Here is a 15,928-nt window from a genome sequence, read left to right on the forward strand (position 1 = left end):
CCCGCTTTGTTTTGCTGAGCAGTCCTGATATGCTGGTACCCTGCCCTGCCTATGCAGTGCCCCTCATTCCCAAGCCACAGCCCTCTGGCCTTGCTTGTGCCCTTCACTCCTGACCCACATCCCTCCATTTCCCCAGCCTTGCTGGTGCGCCTTACTCCTGATCCACAGCCCATTGCCCCCTCCCTAGACCTGCCAGAGGAGGCTCGCAGCTGCCAGGGCTATGGGATTAGGGCCAGGGCCTGCAGTGCCCTCCCCCATGCAGCAGAGAAGACAAAAAGGGAAAGTCAGTGCCCACAACAACATACTTTGAAAGTTGGTCACCTCAAACCGGGCGGCAAACCCAGCTACATTATGAACCACCACTATTGTCTTGTGTTATTCCACTGCAGAGTATGTATGTCTAGTATGGGAACAATCAGTTCATGCCAAGAACCTATACTGAGTTCTTAAAAAAACAGTTGTTGTGAAATAAGATATCTAAAGTCAACACTAAAGGACAGCTTGTTCTTATTGGCTTGTATTGTGCCACCTGATATCAGAAGAAAGCTAGCAAGCCAAAAAGAAAGATCAAGACATATGGAATACCCTAGGAATCCACTCTGTGATCAGACATAAGTAACTAAATAGTTTAAAGTGCGAAAGAGTTTTGTGACCAGTATTGCACCATTGGACACAATGGCTGACAGGGTATGACTGAGGTTATGGAAGGAAAGGTAATGTGCAATCAAGTGCTTTGAAATGGATCTGAAACTCCAAGAGGACCTTCCTAGAGGGGTTGATCTAGACTGGTCAGCATGGCGATGCCTGAATCACCTGTGCATACAAACTGAAAGATCAAAAACAAATATGGTGGTAAAGATAATGGGTTAGGGGGCGGGACTTCCAGTCACAAAATGGTGACCAGGGGGCGGGGCACCTGTCAAGGGGTGGGGCTACCCATGCAGCCCTTGACAGCTTGCCAAAACTCACTAAGTGACCCTCTGCTCAAAATAATTGCCTGCTCCTGCTCTATCGGTGCATGCAATTATTCTCTCCCAAGTGCACGGCATGGCACTTGTCCTTGATGAATTTAATCTGTTTTTTGGACTGTTATTCCAGTTAATCAGGATCATTCTGGGTCCTAAACTTACTCTGTAGTATCTGCACTAACACCTAACTTTGTGTCATTTGCAAATTTGTTAAGCATGCACTTGGTCTCATCCTCTAAATCATTAATGAAGATATTAAATAATCCTGGACCCAGGACATACCACTACAAAACCCCACTCAATGCTTCCTCCCACTTAAAGATAGACTCATTGATGACTACTCATTGAATACGTAGAAGGAAATCAAGTTGTTCAGCCATGACTTGCTTTTGATGCATCCATGCTGGCTGTTCCCTATCATCTTTTTCTGTTTCAGGTCCTTAGAAATAGACTTCTTCATGACCTGCTCCAAAATGTGTCCAGGTATTGAGGTCAGACTATCTGAGCTATAATTTTCCAGGTCCTCTTCCTTCTCTGCCTTAAAGAAGGGCATTATATTTGTCGTCCTGCAGTCATCTGGGAACTTGCCTCACCTCCATGAGTTTTCAAAGATAATAGCCAATGGCTCTGAAATTACCTCATCTAATTCCTTCAGAACTCTAGGCTCTTGTCATTGGATAGCTGATGGTCTTTGTGAAGACTGAAGTAAAAAAGGCATTAAATATTTCAGCCTTCCCCATATCCTCCAATACTAGACTGACCATGTTATTTCATAGGGATTTATACTGTCCTTGATCTTCCTCTTCTGACATGCTGGTAGAAAGTTTTTGTTTTGTTTTGTTTTTGCCTTTTGCCATCATGTGCTAATTGCATCTCTACTTGTACGTTGGCCTTCCTGATTTTCTCTCTGCATGCCCATTCAATATTCTTATACCCTTCCCCGCTAATATGGCTTTCTCTAGAATTCCTTTTTGAGTTCCGTGCATTGAAGAGTTAAGTCAGTCTCCTGTTTCCCTTCCTATTTTTCTTTGTATTGGGCTGTATTGCTCTTGCACCCTTAGTATAGCTTCTTTAGAATAAGACTACTTCTCCTGGACTCCCTTTCCCCTCAGACTTGCCCCCCAGAATTTGCCTCGGGCAAGTTCTCTGAGTATGCTATAGATTGTTTTTCTGAAGTTTAGTCTTTATTCTGCTGCTTTCCTTCCTTCCTTCCTTTCCTTAGGATTTTGAGCCCTAGAGCAATACTATAGTATTTCAAATTGGCCATTGTAATTTGTTTAAGTTAACTGCATCTAATGACTATTAAAGTATATGTAAGTATGAACCCTGTGATTTATTCTGTTTTTAGCTCTACCCAGTACACATAACTCATGCAACGTAGGTGGGTTAAAGGGCTAAAGTGAGCTAAAAACTTGCAAAGGAAGAAAGGAGAGAACTGAAATAACTCCCTTTAGCAATATATCATCTTAAAAAGAAAATAACTCATTAAGCGTCTGTTATTAGTGTTGTGTGGCCTTTTTCTTAGTAAACTGTAAATAACCTTAGGTTAAACCTTAGGTTTAAAATAACCTCAGGCTGTACTAGTTTGACCATTTTAACTGATCATGAATTCTGATAAAAATTTCCAATCCCATTCAAAAAAAGCATCCAACCATTTCAACTTTGAATATAGATTGTAAAAATGACTTGTTTTTTCAGTGCATGCTGTCTTTTAGTGAGTCTCCATGCAACATTCATTGCATCATTTAAAACAGAAGCAAAAGTATTATAGTGCTATTATATATAACTGTTGCATCTAAGGACTACCCTTCTCTTTGGGCAGCAGCTAATTTCTACATTCAATAGAGTATTCTAAGGATCAGATTATTAGCCTATGTGTGTAGGCAGCACTTTATTTCCTGAAACTTGCAAGTCCCTTCCTGAGGAAGTGGGATTGGGTGAAATGTAAGTTTCCTAGATCGTGAGAGTGCCCAATATTTAGAAACCTAATTTTGTTTTTCTATCTTCTCTTCCTGCATTGTGTTATGCTACAGTGCACAGCATATGCCTCGGTGAAATGTCTGTCTAAAAGGTTAAATAAGGGTGAAACAAGGAACAAGATTTCATTTTACACACTTACCTAATACAGAACATAGAAGTTGTATGAAATTGTTTAGTAAAGATGTCTTCATCCTGAATTTTGGCTTTTTATTACAGCATTCGTACATGTGGCTTTTATGGACTTATATTTAAAAGCATTGTTGAAATATTGGAAGGGATTCAGAAAGTAACTACAAGCATGGCTAGAGTTCTGGAAAACATGCCTTACATTGAGAGGCTAAGAAAGCTTGATCTATTTTAGTTTATACAAAAAAATATATAAAAAGGCTTGATCACTGTCTGCTAATACTAAAATGAAGACATTTCCCAGTGTATTGCTCTTTAAGATGGCAGAAATACCTAACGAGATCCTGTGGTTGGAAGATGGAACCAGACTAATGCAGACAAGATGCAAGTTTTATCAGCAAGGAAAAATAAACCTAGAGGCAATTTATGTGTGGGTGTATTGGATTCTGCCTCATTTGAAGCTTATTCAAGATTGGATGTCTGTCTAGTAGATGTAGTGTAGCATGAACAGAAGCTGATTCAAAAAAAAAAATCATTAGGTGTCATACAGGTCATGATCCATTCTGGCCTTAAAAATCAATGACGATCCAGCTATCCTGAAGTTGTGCAAACATTTCTGGTATTTTAGGTCAGTCAGTAATCTGGTTACCTGGGCAGGAGAATCACAAACCATAGCTTCTAAAGAAGATGCTAGATTTTTTTTTTTTAAAGATGAAACTAAAAATGTTTAAGTGTATGGTATGAATTCATGAATAGCTTGGAATTTAATTTAAAGAAGATATATACTGAAACAGCATAGTTTGCATTGAAGAACGTAAAGTACTTGCAGGAGAGTTCATCTTCCTATGCTGGAGAAGGCAGCCCACCTATACCTTTAAAAAAAATTGTAGTCAGTAAAGACTACTTTGTACTTGTAACAGGGGGCTGTCCTGGGGCCAGTTGGATGTTGACCCGCCCACTTGTTTCTGGGCCAACTGCCTGCCTCTCTCTTCTGCCACACGTTGATGGAAAATGATTAAGATGTTACCCAGGCGGGAGGCTGTCTGTTTTCTGCCCGGATGCCAGAGGGCATTATCTGTGGTTCCATATTTTCCTTATACTGCAGCCTGTGCTTCACAGATGGCATCCAAGTCCTTGATGTCTCTGGCCCCACACTGGGTCTCATAACCCTCCAGTCTGAACTCCAACTGGATCTCTCCGGTCAGGCAGCATATTCCACCCTCATTCTGGGCTGCTTAGCACCCTGCACTTTTTCCCCATCTCAGGGAGGGAGGGAGTGTGTGTGTGTGTATGTTGTGTCCAGACCTTTGGCCACACAGGCCCTGGCCTCATCTCCAAGGCCAGTCAGAACCCCAGGCCCTCAGCTCTGGGTGTCCCTTGCGGTGGGCCCCTGGCCCTTTTGACCTTTCTGGTCCTGGCCCCAGCAATGACCAGTTGAGGGTGTCTCAAATCAGGCTTCAGAGCATCAAGCCCACTTTCTAACACGGTTCCGCCTTCTTGGGCCCTACTGTGGGATTGCCCACCTAGTTGTGGAAGCTATGGTTAAGGTGCACCAACCCACCTTTCACTGGGGTGGAAACTAGCCTGGTATTTCCTGGGGGCTCATATACACCAGGAGCCCCACCAGGTCACCCATCCCCGACAGGGTGCAGTTTTAGGCCATGCCCAGGACCAAGAGCCTCCTAACCATCTCCATAACCTCTTGCCCTTACCTTCTAGCTGTTTCTGAGCCTCAGCTCTGCCAGGTGATGTCTCTCTCATGGCTGCCAGCACCAAGCTGCTGCTTCACCCTCTATATATATATATCCAGGGTCTCAAAATGGCTGTCATACTCAAGCATGTGGCTGCTGCCTGCTCCAGCCCTTAAAGTGGCAGGCACCAACAGTGCCTAGCCACAGTACTGCTGCCCAAGTCAGATGCTAAAACTTACCTTTTCACTTCTGTACTACAACTTGTTCAGAATTTTTTCTAATAGGCCTCTGAAGATAAGAATTTGGAACCTGAAAAAAGGGTTTTAAAATTGATCGTTTTATTTCTGGTACCGTGAAACCTAGGTTACCATATTGTATCCCTCAAACTTTCCAAATCTGGAAGACAATAGTTAACGCATGCAAAAGTCACTCATTTGGTGTGTCTATATTTAAGATGCCTATCAGAGAAAGTCCAAGTTTTAAATAGATCAAAATTCTTTTGTTGCCTTAAGTATGCATGGGATAGGTGTGTATGTAAAATCATACATTGCATGTGGTAATTGATTTTTATAAGTCATTTCTTTCCTTTCTTTCTTTCTTTTTTTTTTTTTTTTGCAGGTTACTCAGAATGATATTGTAATGGCTGAAAGACTCTTTGGCATTCTGGCATATGTAGCATCTTCTGAGTTTCCACATTATCGCCTGCTTTTATTGCTTGGAGAATCTAAGTAATGTTATTAATTATATACATTAGAAATGTACTAATCATAGAAATAATATTTTTATTTTAATTATAATAGATAAGTCAGCTGACCTTTTTTATGTGTTGTGTTAAATGTATCAACCAGCAAATTCCAGAAAAGCTTGATGCATTTCTTGGATAAAATCAAAGAATTAAGAGTGAAAACACAAGTAGTACAATTCCAAATCTGTGTCGATAAGAGTCTGATTACACAGGAAATAATCACAGAAGTTTGATTTGTATGTGATATTTCATGTACATGATACATTTTCTTTCATTGTATATATTTCTTTTTGTCATACGTTTCCAGTAGCTCCTAAGTCAGGGTGGTCCTAAGATTTCTGCTGGTACAGCTGTGTCAGGGATCACACTTTTTCCTATCAATGACTGAGACCTCTGCCAGATGTGCAGGTAAGGCGTGATGGGATCTGATACATAATTCATACAATTACACTTCTTGACATGCCACACATGCATGGCAGGAGGTATGATTGTAGGTTCATGTATCAGTTCCCATCACACCTTATTGCTGGTTAAGTGGGGGAGCCTGGGCTTATAATCCTGGGCTCCCTTTGCACCGGCAAGTAGCAAGCTCCCATGGCTGGGAACCCCCTCAGTTGACCCAGGCTCCCAGCTGTGGGGATATAACATATATCCCTAAAGCTGGGGGCACCCAGTTAACAGGGCTCCCATGTTCAGTTAATGGCATAATAGGAACCTGCCACACTTATTACACATTTTTTGTGGAATAATTTTTGGCTTATTCCTCCTTTTGTAATGCCATGAATTGGTTGAACATGTGGCCAGTCACAACATAAGACATGATTAACTGGTTAATGTCTTAAGTATAGCATGTGGCATGGCCCTGATTGATGTAACAGGTCTAACAGACAACACCCAGTGTAGGTGCTGCTTTAACGGTAAAACTGTGCTTTTACTAACATAACCTGTTCTTGTTTCTGAGTTTGGCTTTCCCATACCAGGTGTAGTTTTGTGTGTATAGCTATGTCTACACTTGCAAGCTGGAAAAGTAATGTTCTTTGAGTAGGTGCTAAATGTCAGAGGCTTTGAATTCCAGTTTGCATGGGGAACACTTATGATATCACTCTCCATTGATTCATGCCAGCATTAACTCTTTGTGTAGACAGTGAAAATATTTTGTGTTTAATATGGTGAGCAAAAATACATTTTATTTTGGCTTGTACAAGAGGAGATTGCCTAAAACAAGGGTAGGTCTAACATAGTTGTATTTAAGAGATCATAAAAAAACTCTCATCAGGTACCACATTGGTGAAACTGGAAAGCTGTTTTTTCTAGGACGCTTAGCTGAGTACTACTCAGCAGGTGTAGATGCAGTCTTCTTGCTTTAACCGCAGTGTAAGAAGGCTCATCTAAGTCCATATCTCAGCCCATATAGCCTGTATGTAGAGATACCTCTACACTGGGGCAAGCTAAGTTCAGCCTATGGGCCAGATCAGGCCTGTGGTGGACTGTATTTCCCAGTAACCCCTGTCTGTGTTGCTGTGGCTGGTTTCCATGGGGACCCCAGCAGCAGCAGCACTGTAACAGCGTGGGGCCTGGTTTTCCATGGAGACCAGTCCCAGTAGTGCTGGCAGGGTGCACAGCTGGGCAGGGAGTTGCTTTGGGGCTGGCATCTTGTGGTGGTGACAGTGTGGTCTGGGGCCAGGACAGAGGCGTGATCCACTGCTCGTGTATCCTGGGCAGCAGCATGCAGGCAGTGGATCACAGTTCTGCCCCAGCTCCAAACCACACTGTCATTGCTGCAAGATCCTGGCCCTGGAGCAGCTCCCCTTCCAGCCATGCATTCTGCCAGCACTGCTGGAGCTGGTCTCCATAGAAACCAGCAGCAACAACATGAGCAGGGTCTGCTGGGAAATGGAGTCCAGCTGCCAGCCAGATCCGCCATTTTGCCTGCCCCTGTTCTTCGTAATACATACCTAGTTACGTACCTACTCAAGGATGTCAAACTCGCCCAACTCCAGGGGCAGGATCCAAAGCACAGAGTCATGTCATCTGGCTCACAGGGCCCAAAGTTTACTAGTGGGGCAAGCAGCAGCAGCAGCGTTTAATTGCCATGGGAGCTGCTGCTCATCTCACTGCCAGCTTTGTGATAGTGAGATAAGAGAAAGCTCCCCTACTGTATCTGACACCTGAGAACTTCCTGCATGTCAGGAGGGAAGGTGGAGAACAGACCCGGAGAGAGGATGAGACTCCCTTGCTCAGTTTCCCCCTTGTTCCATGGAAACCAGTGCTCATACTTTTTTGTAACCACTCTTCTGTCAAGGTTCCTCCTCCTCCTCCTCCTTAACCCTCATGTGCTGTACTCTGGGGTGCTTCTAAATGCTAAATTTTGTAATGTTCATGTAAATATTTGTAAACATAAAAATAAATGGAAATGTTTAAATTGGTTTAGGGTAGGAAACTGAAAGAAAGGAAGGCCCAGAGGAGAGCATGAAAAAGAGGAGAGTGCAAGAGATGTGAGTAGCAGGAAAACATAGGTGAGGATCACCATAAGGCAAGAGGAGTAGCACTGTACAAGTGAAAAGGAGTTAGGGACTGTATGGTACTGTTGTCCACAATTCCCTATATTTCTTAGGGAAATGTAAAACAGCTAGGATCTATCAGATTGAGCTTTGTTCAGAAAAACATGAAAAACCAAAAAAACCATTTACTGGTATATTAACATTTTGCAGTGCTTGGGCAAACTAATGATTATCCCTCAGGTGTTCCACGTGTATATATCGTGGCTTCCGGATGCAATAAACAAAAACCACATAAACCAAATGATCAAAGCAAAAATAAATGACATTACATGAAAGCATCTGTACTTTAATAAAATTTCCAATAATTAAAACTGTAAATCTTTTTATTGTCTCTTTCAGGAAGAAACAATGGCATTATCTGCTGGAGGCAAAAGGAAAGAAACCTGGGACTGCCAGTGAAGAAAGTAGTGATAACAGAAGATTTGGAGGAGAAAATACAAGCCGAGCTATACTGAATTATACCACAAGGGACTTGCATACAGAAAAGCTTGAGGTAAATGTATTAGTGCAAATCTTGTATTCTGAAACATTTCAGCCAAGATTTTTAGGTGGTGGCTTAGTTTAATTTTAAACAATTTTCATATTTTCCTTGGCTGAAAAAACATTTTTCACTTTCACCAATTGAAGCAATTTTTAAACTTTACTAGAATCTATAATTATAGCAATCAGCAATTAGGGCTATGAAAAGAAATGCATATATTGTAAACAGAGTTAGAACATAGATTAATTCCTACCTCGCATGTTAAGACGTAGCCATCTCTGATCTCAGCAAAGGTCAGTCTTTGGCCCAATTGTTTACCAGGCTTTCCCTTTGTTTTCTTTATCACCCTTCCCATTACATATGCAGATATGACGATCTTATTTATATGTAAGGATCTCATTTGTATTGTGAACAATAATTTTATCATAGAAGAGACAAGCTAAATGTTTTTTACAGTTTAAACCTCTTCAGGTTGCTATTAAGAGTTTACTACTTCAGTGAAACTGCAACATTTGATTCAAATTCAGTGCAGGTCAGTTTTTCTAATGAGAGAGCCTTTCTCAAAATTTGACACAAGCATTTTTTAAGGAAAGGTCACTAAAACTGTATTCTTCTTTTAACTCTGTGTACAATAATGACCTGTGAAATTAGAGAAGGAAGACTTGCCTTTGTATCAAATATCTGTTTGGCTCTTCTGAAGAGGAAGACATTATATATATATATATGTGTGTGTGTATATAGATATAGATGTATATGTGTATATATATAAAAAACAGCTCATCATATTTATTTTCAAACATATATTAAACAGTTCAAATTTATCAATGTAAAACCAGCATTTATACCAGTATATAAAGCTACCAGCACTGAGCCTCTTTATAAAACAAAAAATGCTACTCATGCAGAAAAGTTGAAGGATTATACATGGAGTGTACAAGTGTAGTCTTTGGTAGTGAAATGTATCTAGAGGAATAGAATGTGATAGGGATAAATTAGCACAGCTTTTCCAAGAAAAATGTATATTCTGTGTGCTAGAAAACTTTAAATCCTTTACATTGTCAGAAAAAGTTGATACAGAACTTGTGGTGGGGAAGGGAAGATGACAGGAAAAAGCTTTCTGAGTCTATTTCTTAGTCCTCTGTGAAAAAGTTGATAGCGAAGTGTCCTATGAATCGGTACTAGATTTAGTATTGGTCAGCACTGAATAGAGTGGTGGTTAAATGTGGTTATGTCCAGGCAGAAGAAGAGACATGTACAATGGCTTAATGGAGCCCAAATTAAATTGTAGTAAAATTGCAGGCTGGCTTGTTCCAACCAAAGTCTATCTTCTTTCAGCTCTTTTACCCAAAAGCTGTTCTTCTGGGGGAAAGAGTTTTCAGGGAGAACAGCATCTTTTTCATCTGTTTGTCCATCTTCTTTCTGCGGGACAGCCTCTAAATCAGATCTCGCCAGTCTTGCTTTAGGTGCAAGACTGTCGCCTCATTTGTCCTGCAGGTGTATGGAGTGTATAAATGTCACTGTGATGCCACAGACAATCAGTTGTAAACACTGGATTTTTCCAGTGATGTATTAGAGAAGACATGCCATGGTGTTATGATGGTGACTCCATATGTAGAGAGAGATCAAAAAGAGCAGAGCTCTGTTGTCTCAAAGGGGTAATGGTGGTCTTATAGTAGAGATAATTAATTAATTAATTAATTAATTAATTAATTACATTAATGAATGAAATGTGTGAGGTACTCATGTTCCCTTACCAGAGTAAGGCAATGTAATAAAATAATATTTTTGTGATTGTACAATTACATAAAATATTTGTTTTTCTCTTAAGATTGTACTTATTCACACCTTGTTGTTCAGTATAGTATTGCATATGTGGCTGCAGATTTTACTGGGTATCATGAGGGAAAAGTAAGATAGGCTGTAACTGATAATTTCTGCTTCCCATCAACAATAAACTGACATAACAAATGTTCTTAAATCAGACCTTATTACTGAAGATGGCAGGTTAGGATCATAGATGAATTTTGTTTTTCAAACTAGACGGCTGGAAAGTATTTGTTCTCCTTTTTCATCCATTAAAAGTGTTCTGTGTTGCTTTGATGGGCCAGTGCATGACTTAATGTTTTTAGCAATGCTGTAAATCAAATTGATTAGATACTTAGCACCAGTATAGTTGTTCAGACTTATAATGGCAATTTGGAAACCTGTCCATAAAAAGGGATTAGTGTAATTGAAGTGCGACTTGTATATAGTGCCAATAATTACGCAAAAAGTGTTTGTATCATGAAACCAGGTTCAAGAAGTTCAGATGACTTTGGTTCATACCATTCTGTATTTCGTATATTGTGAATGCACCAGCCTCTATCAGAGAAACTCTGGAAGAAGATGTGCACAAGCTCATTTCCCCCTATTTTATTGTGCTTTGCTGCTGTTTGAGAAAGCCAGTGACAAAGATGCATTATTTCTGTCATTGCAGTTTCAGTTCTAAATTTTTTTTAAATAAATAAATTTATAACTTCATAGTTTCTGTAATTTATTACCACTGATTTTCTCTGAGGCAATAAAAATCTAGTGCTATTTAAAGGGAGTTAACTTACACTTCAACAGTGAATATGAGAAATATGTGAGTAGTTTAAATCATTATAATTTTGGATCTGTAGCACTATTCATAACAGCATAAATAAATGGCTGTATAATTTTAAATAATTGTATTTGTTAGAGAACAGTGTTGGGTGTCCTGTCTTTATTCAAATCATCATTTTTTTTAAATTCATTAAACTACTGTAGCCACTTACAATAAAAAGATTGCTGCTTTTCAGCTTTTCTTCTGATGTTGTCTTATGCAATCTATAATGGTTCTCCCATTCAGGAAATCAAGGAGAGAGAGAAATTTTGCCAGACATATATCCAGGACTTAGTGAAAGAAGCTGCTGACATCAATATGAAAAATGAGTCTTTACAGAAGCTATGGCCTCAGATGTTCATCGAGCTTGTCAGGGATGCGGTGATAGAAATACGCAATAAAAATTCCTACATGAGACTCTGCTTACAGCGGATCACTGATCAAAAATAGTAAAGTCGAGGTTTGATGTTCTGCAAGGTTTTGGTTTCAGTATTGTTTGTCGTGGTTCACAAAGACGTAAAATAATAGCGTACAAAATTACCATTACCGTAGGCCCTTTTTTTTTTATGAAGGATGCCTTTAAATTTCAATGAGCTGTTTTCACAGCTAATGTTTCTCTATCATTTCCAAAGCAAAAGTTTTCTTGTATAAAACTAACAATGCTTCCTAGGCTAAAGTGATGATACAGAAATAACTTGACAGCTATGCCATGTTTTACTCAGCTTTTTGTTGTGGTTGCTGCTTCTCTAGTGTTAAAGCATTGATTTTAAGGAACAGTTTCACACTCTGCTTGCCTTATGTTTTTTACTAAACACTTTTAAATGGTTTCCTTTTTGACTATTTGCTGCTGTGTTTAAAAAAAAATTCAGTCAAGAATATTTTTTTTATGAGCAAAGTTAACAGATTATTCTGTTTATACACCCTAAACCTGGTTATTTAAGAATTATTTAATAAAATTGAATATAAAATGCTATGTTGTCAGGTCAATACTGTTGTAAAAGTGTGTTTTACTAAGGTTAAACTAATCTAACATCTTCAACTAGATGTACTGTTACACTCATTTTGTTTTCAGGTAGTTTTCATCATTTTGCTTTTGGGTGCACTATAAAGATGAATTCTGGTTATGTGTAAAATATCAGATCAAAGTAAAGTAAGGTGTACTTCTACATTTTACCTTCATTTTATTAAAACACACACAATATTCATATAAATACAGTTTATTTTTGCCTAACATCTAATAAATGCAGAATTTCTCATTCATTTACTGTACTTTGATGAAACAAAATGTGGATAAATCATTAAAGTTAATTGGGAAAAGAGGATATTTCCATATTAATTCTTAGGACCAGATTTTCCAGGGTATTTTATCTTAAAGATGCAGGGAGGTGTTTAATAAGACTCTCCAAAAGTACTGAAAGAGATTAAGCGTACAACTTCAAATTAGTAGGTGTTGGGCACCCAGCCTGTTAAAGCACTTTTTGAAAATATTACACATTTATTCACCCAAATGCCTTTACATTTCTGTTCTGTAACAACGTATCATAGATAACCATGTTCCCATCAGATATACAACATAACATCTCATCTCATTTGCTGACTAGCACTCTTTTTATAGTATTGGCCCTGCCTTCTGAGAAGTCAGGAGTGGCCTTCTTTTGTGGGAGTAGTAGAATAAAGACCAAAAATATTACTTCAGTGTTTTTTTTCTTCTTTTTTTGTTTTGTTGGGAGAAATGCTGCCTCCTGTGGCAAGTCCAGGGTTTGAGGCAAAGAGCTTTGTGATGGGGGAGAAGGCATCAATTTTCCCCTTTCTATTTTTCTGAAAGTAGGAGTATCTACCTGTGATTACATCCTCTGTGCTCACAGAGTCTATTGCTGATAAGAAAAAAATTAAAGGAGACTTTTTAAATGATTGCAATGAGAACAAAGTGTATGCATGCACAAGTGCAGTTTCGTGTTTTAACCTTCCTCCAGTTGTACCCACTTACACAAAGCTGCCATTTTTCCTTGGCACTGCAAAATCCATCCTGCCCTATCAGTCAAACCCTTGCATAAGCAGATGAGCTATGCACCTTGCCTTGAAAGTCCACTGAATAGAGCTCTTATGAGTCACTGGAAGAAACCAATGGCAAAACTCGAGAGCCTCCAGTTTAAACGCTCAGCCAACTGCTGCCAACCCTCACGTGAAACTTAGGGACTGGTGATTTGAGCTCCCTGGCTAGTCTCCACTGTTAAGACCCATCTACATGAGAAGGTTCTGGGACTTGAATTCAAGGTGTGATTTAAACCCCTACATAATTTTTAAAAAAATATAAAAAAACAGCAATCTCCTCCACTCTCCCCATACCTCCCCTTCCTGGATGCTATTTTGAAACCAGGCTTATTTTACTTCAGGTTAAGTTTTTTGGGAATTGGTTTAAGATTAATTGGAATTCAGTACCCTATAACCAAAAGTAGTCCAGATAGAAGTTTATAATGTTTTAACACAGCGAGTTTTAAAAGTTGTAAATGAGTTGTGTGGAAAGCCCTGAGTTGCCAGGGCACAAGTAGACATTTAGAGCATAAGACCGTAAGTACGGACACCTTGGAATGAGCCTGGCAGTGCCCAGTGGGAGACAGCATAGGCTTAAAAGCACTGTCATCGTACAGTTCCATCACGAATCGGGATGCCACGCTGCACCCGCTACAGATTTCAAATGGTCTGTAAGAGGCCTGCATGGAAAGTACATGGCAGTAATACAGTCAGTGGGTGGCCAAAGACCAAATGTCTGTGAGAACTTTAACTTGCCAGCATTGCTATTATTTCCCAACCTCAGAACTTTTAAAAGTTTTTTTTTAATGCTTATTCCACTAGCTCAGTGGTATTTAGTATCTTGTCTTTGTTCCTCTGCTGGATAGCTGTGAAACCTGATACATGTCTTATGGTAAACTTTTACAGAATTTAACAGATGGTAAATGAGGTAGGTGACTAAAAAAATGAATGAGTTGTGTAAAAACTGCTGAAGTCAGTAAGCTTGATAGAAAACCATCTCTCTTCAACAGTTTTTTTTTTTTTAATCATTCTCTTGAATTTGTAGCCAGGGATATTATGGATTGAGTTCTGTAGGGTAATCCAAAAAACTTGCAGAGAAGTTGGGTGCCATTAAGGTCTATCATACTTTCCTGAAGGGACAACTGTAGTCCCTGAAAAATCATGTAGGGAGAAGTGGAGTTTACACTGCAGAAATACTGTTTAAAACTGTCATGCAAAGCTTTCTGGATAGATCAGGTCTTGTTTCAACATCTCTATCCTAAGGAAATTTACAGGAGTCAAGGGACTCCTGTCAGTGCTGCCTGACTAGAAATGCCAGTGCCACTGTCAGGCAATTGGTTTTACAGTTTTGGCCGACCAAGAGTCAAAGGGGAGTGTGACTGCACCACTGCCTGCCGCTCTCTTCCCCCCTCATCAAGCCTGCAACACCCAGTTCCAGCTTCTGCAAGGGAGATGAAACATCAGCTGTTATTTTGAAGTGCAAAGCTCTTCTAGTGATCTAGTCAGAGCTGATGAATCCCATTGATTCCCATTCAGAAGCAAAAAAAACAGGTTGAAACCTTTCTCTCTCTCTCTCTTTTTTTTTTTTTTGGCCTGGGTTTGGAGGCGTAAATCTAAGGCTGAGAGTTCTGAGGATTCCAGGGGAGCCATAGATGGGAAATTAAGGCCTTTAGAAACATGATCCTGCTTCAGGAGCTCTGTAATTTGAATTAAGGATCCTGACAAAGATTCAAGGGAAGTGCTTCTACATCTCACCCATACGTGTGGTATATTCAACATGGGGGCTTCAGTGCCCCAGGGCATTTATACACATACATTTTTGTGCCCGAACGCACCAAAATCAGCAATCTATTCTATAACTTTCCCCCAAAGTGTCGTATGCTGTTGGGCATTAGCATGGCATTAGAAAGAAAGGGCGTTATAATGTTAACATGGTAGTACAGTCTAAAAATCCTGTGCAGATTATGCAGTGTGAATGGTAACATTTATTTATTTATTAGATATGGACATTGCTTTAATTAGATCACCCAGAAATATGAGGGTGCATTAACAGTTGCCTCTGTGCTAGTTAATAGCAGCCTGAGTTGCTGAGCACCCACTGTTCTATTTTAAGTCATTGTAAGCGGTCCTTTGAAAATTCAGAATCATATATATAAAATTGTCTTCTGATGTTCCAGATCTAAACTCAACAGTCCTGCTCGAGTAACTAACTGCATATGCAGCAGTGAAGGCCATGGGCTTTCCTGGGAAAATGAGTTGACTTGTGTCCTGAGAGAAACAATTCTTCAGGTCAAGACACTTTTTATATATAAATACACAAACATGAGGGTTGATATTCAGAATGATTAACCGATTTCCAGGTCATAAGGGACCATTGTGATCATCTAGTCTAATCTTATTTTTAGTATAGTGGGAGGAACAGAATTGTTTTTCCAAACTAGGTCAACAGTATGAAGCTTGGTAAGTTTGAAAGGCCCTCAACTCTTGATTTAAAAATAAAAATAAAAAGTGATGATGAATCTTCCATCTGATTTGGTTCAGAAGCTTTTTTTCTATAGAATGATTTCTTTGTGTATATTTCCATCACAATACCATGCATAGATTAATCTGAATTATTGTAAAATGGAAAGTCTCAGCTTTCACATTTTTTGTAAACCCACTTTCCTAGTTTCAAATTATTTATGTAGCTTTTGCTTCATGTATTTTTGAAGCAAAACAAATA

At 39.4% G+C, this 15,928-nt stretch overlaps 1 protein-coding gene across 3 annotated transcripts in view; it reads left to right on the forward strand.

The window, feature by feature from the left end:
* LRRC49 (leucine rich repeat containing 49) overlaps positions 1-12,146 on the forward strand; it is a 125,800-nt gene extending 113,654 nt beyond the window's left edge. For 2 of the 3 annotated variants that reach the window (XM_019533459.1, XM_019533458.1), the window contains 3 exons: positions 5,384-5,493; positions 8,411-8,564; positions 11,422-12,146. In XM_019533459.1, coding sequence (XP_019389004.1) covers positions 5,384-5,493; positions 8,411-8,564; positions 11,422-11,625 — 468 coding nt within the window. In that variant the 3' untranslated portion in view covers positions 11,626-12,146. Of the gene's footprint in view, positions 1-5,383; positions 5,494-5,817; positions 5,919-8,410; positions 8,565-11,421 lie in introns of those variants that run through there. The other variant, XR_002100751.1, reaches the window with a different exon arrangement.
* The last annotated feature ends 3,782 nt before the right edge of the window (positions 12,147-15,928 follow it).

The sequence above is a fragment of the Crocodylus porosus genome, unplaced genomic scaffold (assembly GCF_001723895.1).
Source record: "Crocodylus porosus isolate Cpor-Errol unplaced genomic scaffold, CroPor_comp1, whole genome shotgun sequence".
Taxonomy (NCBI): Eukaryota; Metazoa; Chordata; order Crocodylia; family Crocodylidae; genus Crocodylus; species Crocodylus porosus.